The sequence below is a fragment of the Thamnophis sirtalis genome, unplaced genomic scaffold (assembly GCF_051295495.1).
Source record: "Thamnophis sirtalis isolate CommonGarterSnake01/CBP01778 unplaced genomic scaffold, rThaSir2_p1.2 scaffold_7, whole genome shotgun sequence".
In the NCBI taxonomy this organism is placed as follows: Eukaryota; Metazoa; Chordata; class Lepidosauria; order Squamata; family Natricidae; genus Thamnophis; species Thamnophis sirtalis.
Window position 1 is genome coordinate 48,677,159 of NW_028261387.1, and position 24,533 is coordinate 48,701,691.

The 24,533-nt window shown below is 38.5% G+C and overlaps 2 protein-coding genes across 7 annotated transcripts in view; one reads left to right on the forward strand and one right to left on the reverse strand.

Annotated features, from left to right (window-relative positions):
* Positions 1-605: 605 nt before the first annotated feature.
* TAF11 (TATA-box binding protein associated factor 11) lies at positions 606-11,313 on the reverse strand. The gene is made up of 6 exons (XM_014070727.2): positions 10,885-11,313; positions 6,973-7,311; positions 5,466-5,614; positions 3,182-3,269; positions 2,221-2,317; positions 606-1,029 (listed from the first exon to the last, which is right to left on the reverse strand). Exons 2-6 carry the CDS (start codon positions 7,123-7,125, stop codon positions 899-901), a joined length of 618 nt encoding a protein of 205 aa, XP_013926202.2. The 5' UTR covers positions 7,126-7,311; positions 10,885-11,313; the 3' UTR covers positions 606-898.
* A 115-nt stretch (positions 11,314-11,428) lies between these two features.
* ANKS1A (ankyrin repeat and sterile alpha motif domain containing 1A) overlaps positions 11,429-24,533 on the forward strand; it is a 142,755-nt gene continuing 129,650 nt past the window's right edge. For 5 of the 6 annotated variants that reach the window (XM_014070712.2, XM_014070714.2, XM_014070717.2 and 2 more), the window contains exon 1: positions 11,429-11,643. In XM_014070712.2, the coding sequence (XP_013926187.1) occupies positions 11,468-11,643 (176 nt within the window). In that variant the 5' untranslated portion in view covers positions 11,429-11,467. The remainder of the gene's footprint in view (positions 11,644-24,533) is intronic. The other variant, XM_087719942.1, reaches the window with a different exon arrangement.

Below are 24,533 nucleotides of genomic sequence, written 5' to 3' on the forward strand. Positions count from 1 at the left end.
AGTTGAGATGAAGATCCTGTTATATTCTGTCACCCTCTGCTAACCATCATCATCTTCCTCTCCCCACCCTTGGGCTGGCTAATGACGGCTGGCTTCAAGTCCATAGCACCAGGGATGGCACAGCAGCAAATAGCAATGGCAGAATAAGCAGCATCCTTATCTCGGCCATGCAGTGCAGGATAAGCAAAAGGGCAGATTCGAGCCCAGTGCTGTCACAGCCCGTCCATTGGGGCTTGGGGCCAGCAAGCCCAGGGGAGGGGAGCAAAGAAGACCCAGATCAGCTGGGGGTTGGGACAGTGGAGTACAGTGATGTCTTCTTCTTGGACATGGCGTCTAGGGCAGCCGAAAGAAAAGAGATGGGGGAGGGGGGAAGATAGGTAAGTGAGAAGAGCTGAAGCAGAGGCTGTTCACACAAGGCAAGAGGTGACTTCGGGAAGCTACAATGGTTGTAAATGTGGGTTGGTCATCAAGCATCCAAATTTTGATTCCATGATGATAGGGACACTGTGAAGGTCATAAATGCAATGCTGGTTGTGTCCATTTTTTCAGCAGTGTAGTAAATTCAAATAGTTACCGAATGGTCATTATCCAAGGAGTACCAATAACACATTTTAAAATTTTTATTTCCTTTTGAAAGAAACCATGTTTCAGAAGTTTCCTGTAATCTTATCACATCAATATTTCTTATTTTGCCTACGTAGAAAATGTTTTTATATCTAACACAATATACCTACAATATAGTCTTAGCATTACCCACTCAGAATTATTGCACAAAAAACACCTTAATTTTGCAGAACTTGACAGTTTTAAGTAAGCTGAACATACTCTCCAAAGTCTTTTTCATTTCAATGGAAACATCTCCAGTCCACTTAAGATCCTTTTTTTCCCCGCTTCCTCTTCAGTGATAAAGAATTTTTTTATATTTGGAATTTGGAATCTGTCCTCGTGATTTCAGTCGTCTGACTGCTTCACGCAAATGCTTGGGTTGCAGAGGTGGCGATTCTCCCCATTTTTCACATACATCTAACGCTGTGCAAGACAAAAGTAAATCTATTATGCTAGCTGCCCAGTCACTGGATTAGAGCTGTGCAGATGTGATAGCAAAATCATATTTCTACATTCATTTTAGCTAAAGCAGTTACTGTGCATCTACAGAATCATTACTTTTTCTATACCCTGCTTATTTTGTGCAGTTCAGTGTAGTACACATAGTGCTTCTGCCTTCTGTTTGCCTCACAAGAACTAATCTCACAAGAACTAATCTAGGAGGGGGGTTAGGCTGTGAAAAAGTGACTAACCCACTCAATCAACTTAATGCCTAAGGGAGGATTAGAACTGTTTCTAGTCAAAAGCACTCTAAACACTGCACCAAACTGGCCTCTTAATGTTCTAAACTCTTCATAGAAAGCCTGTGAATATTAACAAAATATGTTGTCTCTGCTGCACATACACTTTTGTAAAATAGTAGAATTTTTTTGTGTTTGTAAGCAATGGGTGGAAAATAAGTAAAAGCATTTGTGGGTATATTATATTACTGTTATTACAGAAAAAGAAAAATTGTCTGAACAACAATTTTATTCATTTATACTTAATTTAAGTATCCCCTTTGCCAACTACAAAAAAGCAAATATGCAGCTGATAATATTTGTTTGCCTTGATTGAACAATTTTGTTTCTCTTAAAAATACTGACCTGTTATATATTAAGTAGCAATATACATAGCAATAGCAATAGCAGTTAGACTTATATACCGCTTCATAGGGCTTTCAGCCCTCTCTAAGCGGTTTACAGAGTCATCATATCACTCCCACAGTCTGGGTCCTCATTTCACCCACCTCGGAAGGATGGAAGGCTAAGTCAACCTTGAGCCGGTGAGATTAGAACCGCTGAACTGCAGATAACAGTCAGCTGAAGTGGCCTGTAGTACTGCACCCTAACCACTGCGCCACCTCATGTTAGGGAAAATAATAATATTTAGGAGTAAAATACTGCATAAAATAGCAATAGGTAAAACTTGATGTTCTGGTTTTCTGACTTCGATATAGCTATAACACAACATCTGGAAGACATTTTTTACCACACAACTATTTACAAGATGGATTACTAAAAGCTAAATAAAATATATACATGAAAGAATAGCTAGATTGTAGTAATTAGCAAGGTATGTCTTCAGTTAATGGAAGCTACAAACAACTAAGAACTAGATTATTCTTATACTTACCCTCTTCAACTACTTCTCCAACGAAGACTTTAGAAATTCCTGACATGGCAATAACAACGTTCTGAGACACGGAGGTTCCAGTAATTGACTGGATCAGCTGAGAAAGGAAGCAATTCCAGAGAATCCCATTTTTTAGATATTTCTTTTACTTCCAATTCTGAACACTACTGTGTACAATAGCATTCCCTTATCATCCATAAGCCACAGATAACATAGCCCCATGGATGGTGAGATTGCTGGAAAGCATGACACCTTTTAATGTTTTCAGAGGATGGAGAGAGAGAAAGTCTTTTGAAAGCAAACCCACTCCCTACTTAAAATCCATTAGGTTTAGGTTTATTAGATTTATAGGACGCCCTTCTCCCAAGGACTCAGGGCGGCGTACAACATTAAAAGAAACACATAATACAAAAGTTAAAAAAATTAAACAGAATAACCCAAACAAACCCAATAAGAATTGACAATAACATTTTAAAAAAATCAAATTTTGAATTAAAATTAACAATGATCAATAATTTATTTTGTTTTGTTCAGGCCAGGCTGGCATTAATTCCCCCACAGCCCAATTCTGTGCATTGAAATTGATGGCTTTCAGGACAGAAATGGAAGAAACTACCTCCAGTTCCCACTTTTCTTTTTAAAAAGAAAAACCCTAGTACTTTACATTGAAAAGTGAAAAAAGGCAACCATTTTCAACAGCTCAAACCTGAGGTGCTAGAAGGCTGCAGAGATAATCCCAGGGATGCATGTGAGTTTTCCATCTTAGTGTCAGCAGCAAAATTTTATGGTAAATTGATTGTGAGACAAGTTACTAGTGCATGATAATCAATACACATCAACAAATCTGTGAGCGAGATGGGCTGTTTCTAAATTTGATAAATAACTGGGGTCTCTGGAGCTCTTTGACCTTGGTTGTTATAAATAACCAAACAAACAAATACATGCAATAAATCAATCTTACCCGTTTAATAGCAGCCTTAGGAAAAGCTGATCGTCGATACATTTCATATCGATTTAGCTGTTCTTCAGAAAAAGAGGAAACCAGAATTCTGTGACAAACAATAATTACAGCACTTATTTAAAATTACAGAGTGAGAAAGTTACTGAGATTGTATAACATTCTGTTGATAAACACCGAGTTAAATCTAGCATTTTATTTCAGAGGTGATATTTCCTGAATTTTGCTCTAAACATTCTAGTTAAAGGCGGGTGACTTTGCCTATTTTTTCTAGCCTAGCAGCCTTTCAGTACAATTTCCCACAATGTCTAGAAGGTCCCATTCACAGAAAACCATTGGGTTTCGGGGGGGAAATAGAAATTTTAAAAAAGCCAAAATATCTCCTATTGCAGTGCTTCTTAAACATGCTTCCCACTTTTAAAAATTATGAACCCCCAAAGAGCCTTCTTTTATACATGTATTTATTTTTACCATATTAAAAATAAAAAATTATGCATCTATGGAATAACTACTGCAATATATAATAAATAATAATGATAATCTTTGAATTATGACTCCAATTGGAACTGCAGTTTCCCAACTAAGTGATGAAGTTGTAAAGCAATTCACTCCGCAAAAGTTTTTCTTTTTGGAATGGGGAAATGCACATATGTAAATTAATAAAAACAGTTCAAAGGAGAAAGAACAGCCTAATGCCAAGTGATAATTACTTTAAGCTAATTGGCAAAAGGATAGCTTTGCACTGATAGTTCAGTGGAAGAATTCTTGCCTGCCATGTGGGAGGCCTGGGTTTGATTATGAGCCAATGTGGGGGATTTCCCTTTTTTGAGAGAGACAGTTTGGTATAGTAGTTAGGGTTTCACGCTAGGAATGACAGACTATGAATTATAGTCCCACCTTAGGCACAAAGGCAGCTGAATGACCTTGGGCTAGTCACTTTCTCTCAGCTCTAGGAAGATGCAATGGGACACCACTTCTGAAAAGCCTTGCAAGAAAACTGCACGGATCTGTCTAGGTTATTATTATTATTGTATGCCATTATTACATTAGCCAGGAGACCACAATGTTTGCAGAATAGTAGGTTGGCTGCCAATTTCCCAGCCCTGTTGTATGACATGCTCACATACTTCCCAAGCTGTACCACAGGAGGGCGAGCTGGCTTTGCACCAGAAAGAAAGACAGGCAGCTCTTTCTGCAGTGTCATCCTAGGCCCCCTCCCTTCTTTTGAGCTGCCTTATAAACAGGTGCTGCAACTGGGAAAATTCAGAGCCAGCAGGAATCCTACTCCCTGCACAGAACAGCAACTCATCTCCCCACCAAAGTGGTACCTATCTATCTATTCACATAGAACATGCTTTTAAAATGTTAGGTGGACAGAAGATGAGACAAGGGACGGGAGCTCACCCTAACATAGAATGCTAGCACTCGAACTGCTAGAACAGAGATCATCTCCAGCCTTATTAAGTCACTAAGCCACTATGGCTCATATTTGTCTGGGTCAGTGATGGCTAACCTTTTTGTTGAGGTGTGCCAAAAGGGGGGAGCATGGGGGGATCGCACATGCGCATGCCCATAATGCAATGCCCTTGCCCCACGCATGTGCACAGGCCTCACTGAAGCCTTTAGAGGGAGAAAAATGGCCCAAAGGGCAACTCGTTAGGCCATTTTTCGCCCCATCCAGGCTTCAAGGAAGCCTCCTGAAGCCTGGGGAGGGTGAAAACCGGCCCAACGCGCAAACTGGAAGTTCGGGAATGGACTTCTGGGTTGCCCATTGGGTCATTTTTCTCCCTCCGGAGGCTTCAGGTTTCCCTGAAGCCTCCAGAGGGCGAAAAACCGCCCAATGCACAAACTGGAAGGCCATTTCCGAACTTCCAGTTTGCGCATAGAAGCTTCCAGAGGGAAAAAAACGCCACAAAATCAGCATTTCAGCACATTCATATGCGCTGCAGCTGACAGGGCAACGCCTCACGTGCCCTCAGAAATGGCTCTGTGTGCCACCTGTGGTGAGTGTGCCATAGGTTCGCCATCACAGGTCTAGATGATCCCTGAGAATCACACAAAATTGAACGGATGAAAAAAGAAATGACAAAAAGCCTGACATCACACTGAATGTTCCCCTAAACAGTTTCCATAAAGTGTCCATTAGATGGCAGTCTTAATTTCTGGAATTCCCTGACCAAAAACAAACAAACAAACAAAATATAATTTACCTTTTTAAAGAGAAAACGGCAAGATACACTCTATTCATTTAGCATTAACAAAAGCATGTAGATGGAGCAATACTCACTGCATTTTTTGAATCTCATCTTCATCAACTTTATTTTTTTTCTCTTTTTTCTCCTTTAGCTCTATTTTTATTTTCTTGGCTGCAATAGATTGTGATGTAGAGTCCTCTAACTCTCCAGGGATCAATTCACATGTTTCTTTGCATTTAATCTAGATAGAAAATTGATTATAACTCAATTATGTTTACAAAAAGACAAGCTTTTTTCTGAGGCAAGCTCAGCTCCTAGTTAGTTGATGTTCATGCAGCAAAGCAAAAGTGGCTTGAAACCACTTCCTGGATGCTTTTAATTTTTTTTAATTTTAAGCATCCAATATTTGTATTTATAAAGTATAGCTGTTGAACACCTAGTTTTTATAATCTTTCCGTCATACTAATACCTGCATAATACCTAACATAAATGTCTGCAACTTAATAAAGCAAGCTTTTAAAAATTTAACTATTATTCCGTGCTCCTTCAATGATGATAATTTGTATATTTGTGCATCTTCTGTACACTCTATTTACCAGTTATAATTCAAATAATGAGTGAAAAATCTGATGAAAATAAATTGGTGGATACAGTACTTGATTTTATGCTGGAATCATAGTAAGAGAAGTATAGTGGCTAAACAAATAAAATGAATACTCAATTATCATTTTTCATGTTTTACTCTCTTCCTATATACGTTACTGAAAAGTCTTGAACTGATCAGTCTTTTACAATGCCATGCTATGCCTTATCATTTTTAAACATAGGTTAAAAGAAAAATGAGCAACTCAAAACACACCCAGCAACATTTAATATTCGGGCATGCAGGATAAAGGTGGCAAAAAATGCTCTAACATTTTGTATTCAATATTTATCACAAGAATCCAAATAAGGAAAAGAGTTTCTAGGATCTAAAAAACTATGACTGTGTAGAGATAAACACAATAGTCTAGAAGGTAAACAAAATTCACCAGAAAACACCATCTACTATCTATATATCCTAAAACTCCGATTCCTGTAAGCCTTAACTGTATGAAACAGTGGGCAATAATTTTTGAACCAAAGTAAATTACTTTGGGCTGGCTTATAGAATGTGCCTAAAACCTGGAAATGGTGCATCATAGGGCAATCATTTTTGAACCAAGCTATCTTAAATGGCCTAACTTACAGAATGTGTTCAAAATCCGGGACCCGTAACTCTCAGTGGAATTGAAATGTGGTAAATTTTATAACATATTTTATGACACAAAAATGATCATAAACATCTTAAAACATTTCCTGTGCTGATGTTTGACTGCACTATACAGTTCAGGATGGGCTATTTTCAAGACAGATCTTTCTGTCAATGAATGTCAAATGTATACACTTTCCAGTGAAGGCAGTACATTAGAAGTTCCGTCATTGCGAAGGAAAAACCTCTAAAAGGGATCACGAGCTTCTAGTAATACGGAATTCCAAGGGAATAGGCAGGCGAAGACAATCCCCGTTACTTCGGGGCAGCAATCACCCTGAAGGATCAGCGATCTTTTCCCTCCTCACCTCTACAATCTGTACTTCTTCTTTGATGTCGACCGGTTCTTTCTCCTGGCGTTCCGCCACTTCTATAGCGACGACGGAAGACTCAACGGAAGAGGGGGAAGACACAACGGGCAGAAGACCATTCTCTTTACCAGGCTCCACAGCCTCGGCCATACTAAGCAGGATTATTGTCGCGCCTTGATGACGTACTAGGGCGGCACTGGGCACCTTGTTTCCATGAGAACGCACCACGCCCCCAATAGGAGAAACTAGTACTGCGGACTTTTGTCGCTGCTGTTGGAGAACTAAGCCTTGCGGGCGAGGTTGAAATCGCGGGTCCCAGGCGACGTCCTAGTTTGTCTAACCGACAAAACAATGCAAATCTGAGTCCGTCTTTTGTTGCTTTAGTAGCGAGCAGCAATACATACCAAACAGAATGAAAGGTAAACTAGGGCAAGGAACTCCAAAATTAAGAATGCAAATTATGCGTGTAAATTGGAATAAAGACCGATGCAGTGCTCAATACTCAATTTACACAACCCCACTAAGCAGCGATGCGGTAACATGGTGGGATTTGGGAGTAGCGTTTATATGAACCCCACCAAAGCAGACTTATACAGTTAAAAAAAGGTAAATGTTTTGGGTGAAACCGTATAATAATAAAATCCCTTGAACCCACGTGTTCCTGTTTCCTCAAAAAGCTATGCACAAAGGGTAAACTAAAGCATATGACTTTTTAAAAGGCTTTAAATTGAAATATCATAAAGAAAATTATAACAAAAATAATTATGTACTGCGTCCCTTCTTATGTTCATGGCTGCATTAATTGTTCCAGTACTCTCAGGTCACTGCTTCAAAACAAATGAGGGAAATTTAAAATAATAAGTTCTTAGAACTTAGAAAGTCAATGTAATAATGTCTTTCTAACTTTGAAATGACAAAACTGCACTTCTTTTAAAAAAAGCATCTGCCCATGTTTGAGTATATCATGTGGGGGTTCCTTAATCTTCCCATCCTAGATTACTTCCCTTTTTTTCAGAGCAAGATTTCCAAATATAAGACTTTAAAATAATATTCATTGATGCAAATATAGGTTGCTTAAAGCTTTAATACTGCTAGGGAGAAAATGTCTTTTTCTTATCAACCCGTACCATTCTGTGTCTGCACAACTCTGACAAACCACAATGGCTAAGCTAAAACTAAGCATGACACATTGGGATAATACACACATCCTGCTTGTTCTGGCACAATGATATCTAACTACAGAGGACATGTCCTCAAAACATCAGCTCCATCCAACTGCTAACCCATTGCTGAAGCAGTCTGAAGTCAGGTTTTCCAGTGTGAAAGTAAAGGATTTTCTTTCTTATCTTGACAATCAAAAGACTGCCTGGAGGAGGAAGTTTGGCTTGATATGGCCAGGTTCAGCTTCAACCTGGCATGTCTGCTGCGAAATCACTCCATCCTGTCTGGTTGCTAGGCATTGTGTCACCATTGTTATTTGGCTGTGGCTAGAAGATCAGACATCTTTGTGCAGTCTACTTCTTATTTTGCTGGATTTAGATATTACAATGCTGATCTCCGGGAAGATATCCTGTACTGTAACTTTATATTTATATTTCCACTATTAGGGAAAATAATCCCAGAGAATTTGCATGGCTCCCTCCCTCTCTCTCCCAACATGCATAAGAACTTAGTTTGATTGACAACACAGTGTACTAGTTGGTCCTCACAACCACAATCAAGCCCAACATTTATGTTGCTAAATGAGAAATTTGTTAAGTGAGTTTGTTCCATTTTACGACTTTTCTTGCCACATTTGGTACATGAATCACTGTGGTTCTTAAATTAATACGGTTGTTAAATGAATCTGGTTTCCCTGTTGATTTTGCCTATTAGAAGGTCGCAAAAGAAGATGACTCTGGGACACTGCAACTGTCATAAATGGGAATCAGTTGTCAAGCATCTGAATGTAAATCACATGACTATGGGGGTGCTGTAATGGTCATAAGTGTGAAAAATAGTCATAACTCATTTTTTCAGTGCCATTGTAACTTTGAAAATCACCAAATGAACTGTAAGTCGAGGACTACCTGAACTGTCTTGAAAATTAGATTGAGGAAATCAATCTCTTTTAGAAGAGAGATCAATATTTCTACAACTTGAACATTTTAAAAAGGTGTAATAGGTAGCTTTGCATGTCAAAAAGTTTGATATGCCCATTGGTAAACAAAGCACATGCTAGAACGTATTTCTAATCAATTCTTCTGATCACTCACACAGCCTTATCATGGGGAGACTTGCTGTTGACATGGTAAACTGATCTTGAGTTTCTATGACAAGACTATTTAGCTCCTAGTAAGTAAATGATTGTAAAAAAATAATTTCACAAATGGTGCTATTTAGAAGTTTTCCAAATTAATACAGATTAGGATTCTGATTTCAAGATGCAGTAATATGGTTGAGCATTAGATAGCATCTATGAAAACATTTAATAAAGAGAATACATATTTCAGTTATTTTTCACTGTGACAGGCATATTAAATTCATGAAGTTGATAAACCTGTATTGATTTTTTTTTAAATGTATTGGCAGAATGCCCAGAATGCACTGCATCAATTCATTTTTTTCCTGTGGTTGGGGACATTGGACATGACTGTAATTTCAGATGGGGAAAACCAGAAGTCTTTTACAGTATTGACTGATGGAGCTGTCTAGACAGCAGTAGCACAGGGCTTTGTCTTAGGCATGCATTATGGGCGCATTCAGTCCCACATTCTGAAATGGGAGGAAAGCACGGCAAAGCTGCTATGATAAAACAGTTATATCTTAGCTTATTATGTGAATCAACCCACCATGTTATGTAGTAATGGCTCATTTTGGTATTAAGGATATAAATATGATTAGGTATTTCATGATGTTAATTGAGTTTTGTTGCTATATGGGAGGTCTTTTTGAGAGAGATGTTGCAGAGGTCTGAAATTTAATAACAAATTTCTCTTCTCCCAAGTTGCAACTATGTTTAAAGTAGTTTCCTCAGTTCAGCTATGCTTCTTTTAAAGCCTATTTGTAATGGAGGTGAATTTCAAATGGGCATTTTGAATAACAGCAGTTGGAAAGCAAGTTAAACCCAGGCAAAAACTGTTTTACATGCAATCAGTGTGGTGATTTTTTAAAGTATTGATGACATGTAAGTATTGTAAATAATTTACTGAGTCCCCATTTCCCAATGAACATGTCAGTTTGTCATACTTATCCAAATTAATCTGAATTAAATTAATCCAATATTCTGCATTCAGGTAAAACACTGAACCTTTAACTAACCATACTGATTGAGTGTGACTAGGTTGGATTTAGCATATTTTGCATATATGGCAAATCCCTACTACGGATAAAAATAGGTGGGTACGTTTTCAACAGATCTATCTGCTATCTCCTTCCTTCTATCCATTTGTTAACTAAAGCACTTTCAGTACAATATCTTCAAGGCTAATTTCAACTACCTAAATTTCTCCTTATCAAAATTAATATTCAATCAATATTGAAAGGATTGGCTTTTAAATATTGATCTTTCAGTAACACATTACATTTCTGTGCTATTAATCTTAAATGGGCAGTAAGAAGAGTCTGTTCCTCCTTTCACTCCATCCAACCGATTTTCCAATTTTTGCATCACTTTTTTCATCTCCCAGATTTGCTGGTGTACTCATTAGCTTGAAGTTCATTTGGTAAACTTGTTTTCGTTCCATATAATGAATTGATGCTATAAATTGGATTTCAAAGAAATGTGCTTGAAAATAGCAAAGTTATCTGGACTACAGTAACTTCTGGGCATGAGATTACATTAAATTCTCCACATTCTAATGGAACTCAGTGGGCATGAGTCTTTGTTTACTGCACTAAAAATACGTTGATAAATGTTCTGTGACTTACCTGACCTTGGTAAGCAAAGTCGAAAACTGTTGCTCGGTTGTTCTCAATCATCCAGATGCAGCGAAATATCTAGCGTGTGTATCACTGCGAGTTTCTCTACAAACTTTGCATTGCTAAACTCAGTTACTTGAGAACAGCCTCAGCTAAAGAACTTCACTGGAAATTCCCAGCTCCTTATTCTTAAAGGACGAAGAGTTGGCTTTTTTTTTTCTTTGAAAATGTGGTTCTTTTGTTGGGAACGACCTTCTGTGCTATTCGAGTAGATTCCTTTCCCCCCGCTAAGAGTGGCCAAAATGTCGCGAATGAGTACGGAACTGCAATCGCCGGCCGTCCCCCTTCACCGTGTTTTTACCACAGCTTCGCAAGCGCTACCCGCTGTTAAGAGACAGCCGCCAAAGAGCGCGCCCGACCTCTCTGCCTATCTCGGCTTCATTAGCCGGACCGGGGCTTGGCGAGGCTCAATCGGGAGGCGTGGCTATTCTGGCCCCGCCCCGGAAGGACGCGCCGGCCGGGTTGAGGCAGCGGCGGTAGCCGAGGAGGACTAGTAAAGACCGGGGGCTGGTTTCCCGGCCCGCGTCGGGCCATGGGGAAAGAGCAGGAGCTTCTAGAGGCCGCCCGCACGGGGAACCTGCCCGCCGTGGAGAAGCTGCTTTCGGGCAAGCGGCTTAGCTCGGGCTTCGGCTCGGGGGGCGGCTCGGCGTCTTCGGGGGGCGGCGGCGGCGGAGGCGGCGGGGGGCACCCGCTTTCTAGCCTTCTCAGGTAGGTGCCTGGGGTGTGGCTGCCGGAGCTCTTGCGAGTGGCCGGGGTGGCGCTGCCGAGGTTGGCTGCGGGAGCCCGTGTCAGGCAGCTGTTTGCCTTTTAGGAAGCTGGGGGTGTGTCCCGGAGACTTGAGAATGCCCGGCGGTGCAATTGACCATAGGTACAATCTCCGCCCCCAAAAGTCTCACGGGCGTTGCGCTGGTTAGTGGCCGTTCGTGTGTTTAGGCTCAGCGTCGTGTTGGAATCTTTGGGGGGGGGGGCGGGGGGGGGCGAAAAGGTCTCAAACCAGCGCCAGGAGGAGAAGCGAATCGAAGCTGGCTTCGAGGCTCTGGGAGAAGCCCGGGGATTCCCTGAAGGAAAGGGGCTCTGACTCCGGCTTTCCTATTAAGGGGGCCAGAGCTTTTTGCCTTCTAGGACTATCTCTGGGAACGTTGGTTTGGGGAAACGCTTGTTGAAGTGATGAAACCTTGTAGGTTGAGGCTGTTGTGTATTATAAGGAGGGGGTCCTTTTGTTAATTAGTGAAGCCTATTTTGCTGCTCCTGCCTTCTTTTGTATGTTTTTAATTAAACATCACAGACATTTTTGGTATGCAGTTGATAGTCTCAACCTTCAGTTGAAGATCAGGTTTGGATTTAAACCTTGTGGTTTATTTTTTCTGTTTGTGGATGACTGTTTTTGGATGTCTGAGAAAAAGAATAGAAGATGTGAAAATGAATGCAAAGAGAAGAAAACATAAGAAATGTGAAGTTCAGAGGTACAAAAAGGTAGAAACAAAATTGTACTAGAGTTGTGTGCTACTGTCAAGGTTTCCACATCTTTGTAGTGTTCCTCTGTTTTGCTTTGGTCCAAATCTTTGGAGTATTTGTTCCTTTCTTTTGTTTTATTTTTCATTACAAAATAATTTTCTTTTATGCCTATTTCAAAAAACTAGCAAAGTTTCTCTTGATACATGTCAGGTGTCCCTTGAAGATTCTATATACTTTTATGAGAAGGTTTTCCTCTACATATGTTGAAGTGACTCAAACGCTTTTCAGTAATGCAGTTTAATGTCTAATGACTTTTTTGGCTATTTAAAGCTGTTATCAAGTGTAAAATGAATCTTCGTGGTTCTTGACTTTTATTCTGTGTTTTATGCATAAAGTCTAATATAAAGAATAGTTGCTAAAAATGCAAAAGTACCTATCTGGAGGTTTGGGGGCCTGGCCGTAATAAAAATCACTTTTACCAAGTGAACTTTAGACAAAGAGAAATCAGCTTAGGCTGTTTGCCTAAACTGTGTCTGGATCTGTGCACTTCACACTATCGGCTTGTTATATATTGCTTAGTAATTTTGTGACTGAATGCAAAATATTGCAACTTGTCTTTGCCTTCTGTAATTGTAAAGCAGTGCTTGGCAGTTGAATTACAAATATCACTTGAGTTCATACACTGCATTAGGTTACAATACAGGTTTTTTCATTTTAGCATGATGTATTTTATGATTCTAGCCATTTTGTAAATCATGGTTGATACCAATATATTCAAAGACAACCATTTGTGCCTTAGTATATAAGGCACAGCTAATTAAAGTATGTGAACTCCGTCACTGAGCTGTAAAAATATTTTAACTCTTTATTCAGTCACAGTAGTAAATTGTGACTGTAGTTACAGAGAAGCTGCTTTCTATACCAGTTGAAGTACAGTTAATTGTACATGTTGCCTGAACTTTATATAGTATGGACATTCCCCACAGGTGCCAGATTATTCTGTACTTTAATATTTCTAAATCTTCTTTCCTGAAATGACAGTGATCTGAAGGTCTTAATAGATGCTTCTTCACCTATGACTTTCCTAGGTTCCCAACACCCTTAAGCAGGTTTCCGATCATCCTATGGTAAAAGTTCCAGTCCTACAAACAATTAATGTGAGTAAACAATTGGACTCATTAGGAGAATATCTTTGCATTTGAAATTAAATGCATGCCTGTCTGTTGGAATTGGCTAGAGCCTGTGATATGGCATGTGGGCATATTCTGTTTGGAAGCATGGTTTGAATACTGTTTCTGGAATGTATGCTTTAGAAGGAATTAACATTTGTCATGTCTGAGAATTTGGCAGTGAATTATAACTTACTGAATTTCCTACCAAGCTTTGGTGAGTCTGTGGATTATTCTGTTATACAGAATACACAGTGGGGCTATTATAAATGTAGACCTGCTGGAAAGGCCAGATTGCTTTTAGGAAAATATTAAGTAGCATCCAGAATGTTTGTTGGTTCTTTAATATGAGTTATTGCTAGAGGAAAGGAAAGATTTTTAATTTACAAATGTGGCCAGTATATTTAACCATAGAAACACTAACCAGATTAAAGGAAGAATTTGAGGATGTTCTTTGTGTCCTTTATGATGATAAAGATGTTATCATTCTCAGATTTTATATGGCCCATTATTATGACTTGAGCCATGATCATGTAGTGGTTAGAATGCAGTATTGCAGGCTAATTCTGCTGACCACCGATTGCCATTTAGGCAGTTTAATTCTCACCAGCTCATGGTTGACTCAGCCTTCCATCCTTCTGAGGTCGGTAAAGTGAGGACCCAGATTGTTGGGGGTAAGTGGCTGACTCTGTAAACTGCTTAGAGAGGGTTGTAAAGCAACTATGAAGCAGTATATAAGTCTGATATTGCTATTACCAAGAGGATTGCCAAGAAGGAAATACGAATCTTAACCCATTTGCTATAGTTGAGATAGGATTCCAGACACCAAGGCTTTGCATGGGAATGTATGACTGGCTTTTCCTTGCTAACACTAAGGTTGGACTGGAACGTTGAAAAAAACATCCCAGAAGAAAGCAAGGGCAAATTATTTCTACACTTTTGCCAAGAATACAACATACATGTCCATAGAATCGTCAGTTGAGGTTATCTTTGCCTGCCTGTTGTATGTAATATTAATGCCTGTTAAATAGTATATTACTGAAATAATTAGTTACTTTGTGTAATATTTTTATTGAAAAAAAAATATGGTCATTAGAACCTGAGGGTCATTGGATATAAGATGGGTGGCAAATAAATTTCTTAAATAAAATAACTCGACACATAATCATATAATATTTTACTGTTCATCTATCTCTCTTTCAGTTATTCAAATTAAATTTGTTTCTTCAAGTCAGTCTTGACTCCTGGCAACTATATGAAGAAATGCTGTCTCCTTGGCAAAATTTTCAGAAGTGGCTTGCCATTTTCTTCTTCCTAGGGGTGAAAGAGAGTGACTTATCCAAAGTTACCCAGATGGTTTTGTATTTTGCCAGGTCTAGAATGTGCAATCTCCTAATTTCTTACTTGGTGCCTTTACTTACTATACCAAACTGGATTTCTTTATTATTATTACTATTACTACTACTTCATAAATTATGCTCAATTTGCAATGGAGACAACAGAAAAAGGAAACAGAATTTCAGTGATATGATATTTCAAGTGAGTTTGATGACCAGAGTAGCTTATTTATAAATAAAGAATGCAGGACCTAGGAATCTGCAAAATAGAGAGGTACCTGAAATAACTGTCACTCTTATGGATTTTCTAAATCTGCTCTTTAGAACTAAAAGTTTCATTATTTAGGAGCATGAAGAGGATTCTTTTCAGCTACACTGAAACTTGGCATAATATAATGTATGCTGAGTAAATACTATGTTGGAAGAATGAAAGTGAGATTCAAAAGATTAGCATTCTCATCATAAATACCTAAGTGGTGGAATAATTTAACTGGTATCAGGAAAAAGGCATAGACTGGCTAAAGCCAAAAGTCAGAAACTAATTTCCAGTCCATGGGTTTGTGGTTGGTTGTTCACATATTTTGTTTTGTTTGCTCTGGATGGGGTTGTGTTTTTCAACCAATCATAGTTACAATTCAGCAGCATTCAAATATGGAACTTTTTCTTTTGGAGGTTCACCTAGTGCTTATGTTGATTTTTTTCTTTTTTTGTACCAGGCAATCTCTCTTTCATTGCGACATAACTAAAATTATGCTATGGATTAAATAAAAATAGGGGAACTTGCAGAATTGCAAAGTCTTAGCTGGAACTCTTGCACACTCCCTATGCATCTTTTGGATGACATTCTAATCTTTTACATTAGATACTCATATTCTTGATTTTATTTGTGTTACTTCAAGCAGAAACAACATTACTAAACTTGTTTTGGGGTTGGCCTGGGGAATTATTTTTAAATAAAAATTTGAAGCAGACATTGTATACATGCTTTCCTGCCCAAATTATGCCTGCGTATCAAGACTGGAAAAGTATATCACTTCTCCTTTCTCTTTTGAAAGTGTGTACATTTCAGTTGCAAAACTGTAAAGCTGTAAGTAGGGAAATGATCTTGCATTCTCTTAAAATATCTCTAGTTCGATTCAGCAAAATAGTATCATGCTGACCAACAGTTATTTTCAAGAATACCTTCAAGTTGACTTATGTATTTAATAAATTCATATTGTGTGAACATTGATTATTTGGAATTTTTTTAATAATACTCCCAAATGGTGGGAAGCAGGGAATAGATTGAGCTAAACTAGATCCTTCTTTATTCTAGATATCTGAAATGATTTGGTACATTTTTAGTAGAACAAGAGAATGTAAATGAAAACACTGGTTTTTAATGCAGTACATTAAAAAAAAGTTCTCACTGATCTACAACATTTAATTTTCTGACAACATTAAAACCAAGAAAAATATTTTCCTCATTCTTTTCTAGAATAAGGAAGCTGTAAAAAAAACTGTGAGGCATTTTGTCAATCTTCGGTCACGTTGCTATTTTAGCTACATGAATTATGTATAGCTTCACTTGTTCATAAAATTATTGTGCTTGGCCTATTACTGGTAGAAGTGTGATTCATCATTAAAAGATTGGTTGAGTGATTTTGCCGCATCTCACATTTTAAGAATCCAATGATAAATTATATAGATTAACATTTTTTGATAATAAAACTAAAATAGAGACTGATCTAGTGAATTCAGAGCTTTCTAAGAAAGTAATATATAGTAGGGCACTGATTTGAAAGAGGTGTTTCAGGGACTATATTAGCATAAGTAAATATAGTTCTCAGTTGTACACACACACAGACACAGACACACGTGTTATCCCTTAAAGTAGTCTTCAGGGCTTTCCAAAGACATAGCTGTTTTAGGGCTTTGAAGAGAGATGTTTCCCTAGTGCTGAGCATACCTCAGGGAGCATCCCTTTTGAATGCTTGGCTCAATATTGGCATAAGCACAGTTGTTCTATTTGTTGTTTTTTTTTATATTACTCTGCTGAATCAGATACCAAGTGTCCAGCATCTATAGGTTGGAGAGAGGTTACAGTCTCCTGCTGGCCAACAGTTAAGACGATCTCTGTAGATCAGAGATGGAGGATGTAAAAGGAACTGTTTTTGTCTCTGGATAACATATTTGATACCCATTATTTAAATATAGTATTACACATAAACTTAACACGTTCATTTTAAAGATTTACTAAACTCTTTTTAAAACTATTTAGAAAGCATGTCTGTATCCCTCAAAGTCCTCAGAGTTGTGTGAATGTTTTACATTGACATTAATAAAAGAATTATTAACTTCTTGTTAAAGAAAAGGAAATATGGTTTAGAGTGACCTTTTCCAAATTAGTGTCATCTTGAAACGTTAAGATATCTTCCTTACTTGAAGAAGATGAGACAAAACTATAAATGGCAACTAACTTAGATGAAGAAGCAATCAAAATTGTCTTCGGAATAAGATAAGATCATGTATGTGAGATCCACTGCATAGACATGGGGAATTACACTTGGATCACGGTAACTTGAGAAAAAAGAAAGGTTTACCTGTTTGGATAATGTAATCGCCTAAAATCGAGATGCAGAGATGGACATCAAGTACCACATTGGAAAAGCAACCGCTGTTTTTTAGCGCATGAATAAAATCTCTATAGTGATCCTGATAGCAATTTATGCCAGAGACATCTGGAAGGCATCAGCAAGTATTAATGTCTTCATTGTATCTTAAAGATTTGTTATTTTGACCATGTTACTAAGTCCTCCAAAAGAATTTTTCCTGCAAATTACATAACATTGTAGCACGCAGAAGACTTGCAGGTTATATTCTCTGGCGAACAATTGAAACCACAAGATGGCAGTGAGCTGGACAGTCCCGCTATGCTAAACAATTCCAAATTTTCTAAAAGTTCTATGAGTTTAGCAATATATAATTTTGCCTACAGTATAGACTAGTCCAGTTTTGCCATTCAACTCAGTCTTACAGTGTCAATCATGCAGAAAGAAAGGGGGAGGGAGGGAGGGAGAGAGAGAGAGAGATGGGAGCAGGGAAGGAGAGAGAATGTCTCTGTTATCACTTGCTATCTTATCTTTTCACTTGGAAGTAGAACGTTGCCTTGGTACTAGAGACCAAAAACAGTACTGGTAAGTCATATAAATATATGCATGTGTCAAGGTACACAAAAAATAACCTTTCCCCTTCCTTCCTAAAGAATTTGCAAAATTACTTTTCTTTTAACTGTCTATGACTAAGCAGGAAATAAGCTATATAAAATAGATGCAAAAGTCAAGGAATCTTAGAAGCCTCATTCCTCCAAAGGCAATATTTGAAGACAGTCCCACTGGATTAGGTTAATATTTGGATAAATACTTGTGAGTGAAGATAATGAGTTCTACAGGAACCAGGGAACCAGGAAGCATAAATGGTTTAAAGGGGGAAAGGATAAATTTAAAAAGTTAAAGTAATGTCCTTGAGCAGAACTTTAGAGCTGGAACACATCTACCTTTATCAGGAACTCATCCAATAAACTTAAACATGGCATCTGTTTGATGAGTTCTCTGTGCATCTATTGATGATTGTAATAAAAAAAATAGCACAGTGTACAAATTCTTAGAACAAAGAATTGGAGCATAGAGACTGATGTGATAGCATACATCCATATGGTAAGCTGTTTTAAATGTTATACTTGAAAATTGGAGAGTATACCACAGGGATGCTGTTTTCAATGGCATCACTTTAAAGCAGTCTTCCTGTCTTGGACTCTGTTCAAATATGTGGACTTCAGCTTAGCAATTTTCAGCACTTGACATTTGGAGAACATCTAGCTCAGTGAAGATTGTTTTAAGGAATGTAATGTATTCTACTTCTTAGAATTTCTGAATATATTGAATGGCAATTAGTACACAAATTGAAGGATTTGTATAATTCCCATCTGAAATACAACTATACAACTATTATCTCTTTTTAAATATAATCATCATGACCCTCCCTCCTGAACCATCCCCAGACCTTCTGAAGGGGTCCATGAAATCAAAATTATTGGCCAGGCCATCTTGAAAAATAACATATTAAAATACCATTAAATGATCATGACAAAGAGTAGCAGCTACAACATCCTCAATTTTAATTTTAAAATGCAGTAAATAATGACAAAACCCATACAAACAAAAGCTCATAAAAGTAGGGTGGGATCCTGAGAGAAACGTTGTTTAGAGGGAAATGACTTCTACTTTTAATCCCATCTGCCTTTAGTCCATCATGGCAATATATATCTGTGTCTTCTCTAGAGGTGTGATTTAAGTAAGATACTTCTTTGAAGTATCTTAGCTGGAAGATTATCTGAAAATATAACAAAAAATATGATTTTGGCTTAGGCAAGTTTTTAAGGCACCAGACTTGATTTCCTTCCCTCTCAGGAGAATATAAATTCAATTCAATAAGACTCCAAATGGCCTTCCTTTTAATAATGTTTTACTTGATTACTGAGTGTTTAATGATTACTTTCATTTTACTACCATTTAAGAGCAATAGAACAATTATACTTTGCTAGTGTCCCTACAGCCTAAAGTGACATAAGATAGCACAAAAAAGGGGGAAGGAGAGGGAGAAGGACAATCTGAGAAGTGACCTTCCTGAGAGTTAATACAAAATAATCTGGAAGCTGTAGGCAGGGGTGGGTTCCTACTGGCATTGGTACCCGTTCATTTCGTGCACGTGCCAGAAACATGCTGTGCGTGTGTGCACAGTTCAATATAAATTGTTATGCACATGTACAACAAACATGAACTAATAAAAACCATGCCGGCAATGGTAGTGGAGACCGGGGAACTGGTTTGAGGGTGTGGCCAGCCTGGGTTGCTGCTGGTTATGTGATCCAGGCCAAATTACCACTACCAGTTTTCCCGAACCAGTGCGAACTGGTAGAAACCCACCTCTGGCTATAGGTTCTCTAAGGCCAGTTTGTAAGAGACTTACCAACAAACAAGCATACAGACTGATCATGCAGTCCTGAAATCTGCTGTTTCCTCCCACAAGTAAGCATCACTGATAAACTGTGGACATGTTTTTTGTGCAATATGTTATTTAAATAAAGGAAATTATCTTGTTCCTCTCTACATAAGCCAACAAAAAAAGCAAGCTACTTTTCTTTTCACATGTAAGAGGAGCATATACTATGAATGAGTACAATCCTAGGTTGGTGATTAGCCTTCTAGACCCAAATCAGAAACTGCTGGCTTCTTGGTTATTTCTTCCATTACAGTTAAGGGGTGATGATGCCACTGCAATTCTGAGCAAATGATTTTGCTGGTCTTCCACATGGGGCACTTAGAACTGATGGCCAAAGAAGGCGGGGGGAGAGAATCCAGTTTATTGGGAAGGGAATGGAAAAGAAAAGAAATCAGGCCATAGGAACCAAAGTTTCACATGGTAAAATATACAATATATAATAAAAGTATACAGTTAAAATATTAATAAATATTTAATTAATACAGAATCCAAATAAAATAGCAGCGCAAATCTATAATCCCACCAAAATAATATTACAGCCCAAAAGCCCATCAGAGGAGCTTCATGTTGAGCTGCTTCTGGAATGCAGTCAAGGTGGGAGCCAATCAGAGCAGAGGTGGGTTGCAAATCCTAGTGCTACCAATTCGCTCGTGCTTGCGCACATGCACAATGCTTCTGTGCATGCATAGAAGTGTCCAGGCATGTGGGTGGAACCTCATGCCACTACCGGTTTGCCTGATCCGGGCCAAACCGGTGTCAGGTTCCAGTTTGGCAAACAAGGAATAAACAAACATGTAGTTCAAAGTGTAGATTGTATTGTTCTCCTTGACGCACCGGCACGTTCTAACCATCACCCAGTGAAACACTAGAGTGAATTGAATTCAGAGCTACTGCTGAGTGCTCCCTTCCACTTTTAAGTGTTACTGCAGGTCCTCCCCACCACCTTGGCGTGCCCCCAACAATGCCTGTAAGCCTGAATGGATGTAGGCTTGTCCCACGGACAACTTTGAGCGCAGCCCATTGCGCACGCTCTGATCCTGGGCAACGGTTCCAGATATCAGCTGGGAGGCGGGCGTCTCGTGCAGCAGTAGAACAAACCCCTTTGCCCATGTGGGACGCTGAGGGGGATCGATTGGCAAGCACCCCTGTGCACATGATGTCGGAGATCACTCGGCTGCGGGCCCTGCTCCAGATGACATGGTCAAACGCTCGGCGACAACCCCTGGGTCCAACATGCATGTACCCGATCTCCCATCACCCCCCCCCCCCAAGTGAAGGGCAGCCCTGAACCTCCTGGCATGGCGGGCTGACAACTGGGAGCAACCCACCTCTGAATCGGAGGTCTCCACTAGAAAGCCCGTCTGAATGATTGGCAACACCAAAAAGCAATGTTGGTGAGTTGCATACCCTCTTTTCTAGCATGGGGAACTTTTCTAGCATGGCAGTTTCTCCCAAGTGGATCAAACTGGCCAGAGTTAATTCCAGTTGGAAGATATAGTTCTGTATGTAACTCTATGCCATGCCATGTAGGGTTTTATAGGTTAGCACCAGGACTTTAACTTGTGACTCGAAGTATATTGGTAACTGGTGTAGTACCTGTAGCATTGGTGTAATGTACTGCTATCAGCTAATGCTTGGTAAGAAATGGATTACTATAGTTAAACCAACTGCGCCCTCTGAGCAATCTTTAAAAGTGCACCACTTACAATATTTATAGCAAACCCAACAGGTAGTGATAAGGACATTGATCCTCCAATCCCAGGGAGGCTGCAGTTGGTATTTCAGCTGAAACTGGATAAAGCAAAGGCATCCTTAAATATGATCTCCACCTGCTGTTCCAACACAAGCTGCAAGTGCAGGAGGACCTTCAAGTTCAAGTTGCAGACTTTTGCAAACATTCAGGATGCAGGGAGTTGTTACCAGTATTTTCTAATGGAGATAATTACCTTGTCTATTCCTGCTTTTTCATGCATTATCAGAATATCTGTATATGAGAGTATCCATTTACTTATGTTAGACAGATAACATTAGGTTTTACAGACGTTCAGAACATATGGAGATAATAGCTGGAAGAGGGAAAAATAATGCTGCAAAATATTGAATATTCTCAGAGGCTAAATGAAATTTTATAACTTTTGGGGAGGAAATACTAACAAACATTAAACAAGATATTATAGATTCCACTTGTAAGGTTTATAATAATAATGCTGCTTTATTTTTTTAATCTCTGCTTGGTAATATTGCAATTAATTATGACTTCTCACTCAGTTGGCTTGTCTGATATTCCACACCCTGTGTAGCAAACAACTGTTAAGTAGGTCTCTCTTAGCTGTGAGAAATGTGATAAGTGTTGATTGTGCACTGATTTTACTTGTACTGTGTTTACATTTACATTATTCTTTATCATGTTAAGGTTTCTATATTTGCAGGCCAAACAATGATTGCCAGTTTATGAAAAATGTAAGAACTTTATCACATTAACAACAGACTTCCATTTGTAACTTGTAATAGGTCAGAAATATTTTTTTTTGAAATTTTGTATTCATAATTTGAATTTTTAATCATTCTAAAATGAGAAACAATTCCATTTTTATTAATTAATAATCCTTAATTCTCACTTTGAGTGGAGGAGGCCAATAGCTTGGCAAAGCCCTGTTTTTTATGTCAGAAATCTAGAATAATTTGGACAGTCTTTCAATCTCATTGCCATGTCAGGTGTACAAACTAGGCATTCATCAGAATATAATTATTAACTTGACATAGGTAGGGTTTGGTATCATTAATACATTCTTCATCTTCTCCCCAACTTGCTTCCAATCAAGCATATATTCATTTTCTTCTTCTTTAATTTATTCGACACATTAGCTTGCTGTGACATTTGGGCAGACAGTAATTATCGCTAACTATATAAACTGCCTCCAAACTATGGTTTGAAATGTATTGCTAAGTGAAGGAAGAGGAGGGGGTATGAAACCTGTGTAGTAATGTTGTTGACAAGATAGCAATTTGATTAGCACATTTTAACTATGTCCATATAATAAGAGGAACACACCTTCATTGCTGTGGTTTTGTTTGCATCTAGTTCGTTCACTATGGTTTATTATAAGCATCAGGAAATACAATAGGATTAAAATTGTTGATGGCAGGGATTATCAAAATTATTGATATGGACCAGTTTTTTCTGAATATGTCTAACATAATTGGCAATCTTGAGTGTCAGTTATCTCTAGTCATTTGGCTAAAGAATACATGTGTCATCTGGGATGGAGCATTTTATTGTCAGTATTTAGACACTGAATTGAACTGAAGTTTATGATAAAACATTTAAAATAGTTGTTTCATACAAATTGATATTGGATATAGTGGACTGGATGAGATTTAACTATTGAAATCTGTCATTTGACAGGCAGTTCAACTTTAACTTAACTGTGGATGCAATTATACCCCCTTTGGAAAGTCATCTTTGCTTTTTGGCATATTCCTAATTGAATAACATAGTGCTTTTAGATGGTGCTGATATCTAAAAAAATGATAATGGGGTAAGATTTAAGGAACCCAATCTTGTAATGTCTCTGTTTTCGTATGAGATTTCCTGCATTCTAAAGCTATTTATTTCATAACTTGAAACTTGATGCCAAATTGTGTAGTGGTATTTATTGCTTTAAAAAGTAGTTTGCCTCTGTCCTAAATTAGTATTGAAACCTGGATTCTCAAATTTGATAGGATGTTTACATGCACAATTAGAGCTAGAATGCCAAAGACATTCTGAGAGCTGTCTGAGCTGGCCATATTTATATATGTCTTTATTACAGCCCATTTGGGATATCTGTGGTCTGCTTTTCAGAAAAGCTCAGAAGTTACAACAGCTCTGGATAATTGATTGGAGCTGGGCATTGGGATCAAATAACTCATCTGTTAAAACAGTTCGATTACTTATCTATTTCCTTCTACAAAGTGATTGCTATAACCTGTAAGCTTTTGGGACTTAGTGTGAGGATATGTGAATGATCATATCCTCTCTTGTAAATTTTCCTGTACTTGAAATTCTAAGGTTCTTCTTCTGTTTGGGTCGCCAAATCAGAAATATATTTTGCAGAAATATGAGAGTGGGCCTTCTCAATGGCCATTCTTAAGGTTTGTAACTTCCTGATAAGTGAGTTCAGGCAGGTTTTATGTTTTATCCTTCTGATTGTATGCTATACTTTTCCGGAGGAATTTTGCAGGATTAGCCAGGATTGGCTATTGTGATGTCCAATTGGCCTCAAGACAGAGTTAATTTGAAGCCACGTCACTGTGCTCCTTGCTTTTGGTTCCCAGTTTCAACTCTGTCTGGCCAAAGAAAGACAGGTTGCTTTTGGTTCCTGATACTTCCAAAAACAATCCAGTGCCATCCTGCAAATTCCTTCTCCATGCCTTCTTCCCCTTGCCTCCATCTGATACCTGGAAGCCTTCCCTTGGCGTGGCTCGCTCCTGGCCGCCGGTAAGGGATTTAAAAGTCGCTTCTTGGGGCTTTAGAGGCAGGACGCCATTACAGCGGCCATATTGGGGTCTCAGTTCCTGCAGGCTGCATGGCCTGGGACAGAGGCTACTATGAAGC

What these genes read in the sequence shown, in the direction of transcription:
- TAF11 (XM_014070727.2), bottom strand. Translation starts at nt 7,125, where the DNA reads ATGGCCGAGGCTGTGGAGCCTGGTAAAGAGAATGGTCTTCTGCCCGTT. An exon ending in GATGAGATTCAAAAAATGCA is followed by an intron (nt 3,270 to 5,465) that starts GTGAGTATTGCT and finishes TGTTTGTCACAG; the next exon opens with AATTCTGGTTTCCTCTTTTT. An exon ending in CTAAGGCTGCTATTAAACGG is followed by an intron (nt 2,318 to 3,181) that starts GTAAGATTGATT and finishes TTCCTTTCTCAG; the next exon opens with CTGATCCAGTCAATTACTGG.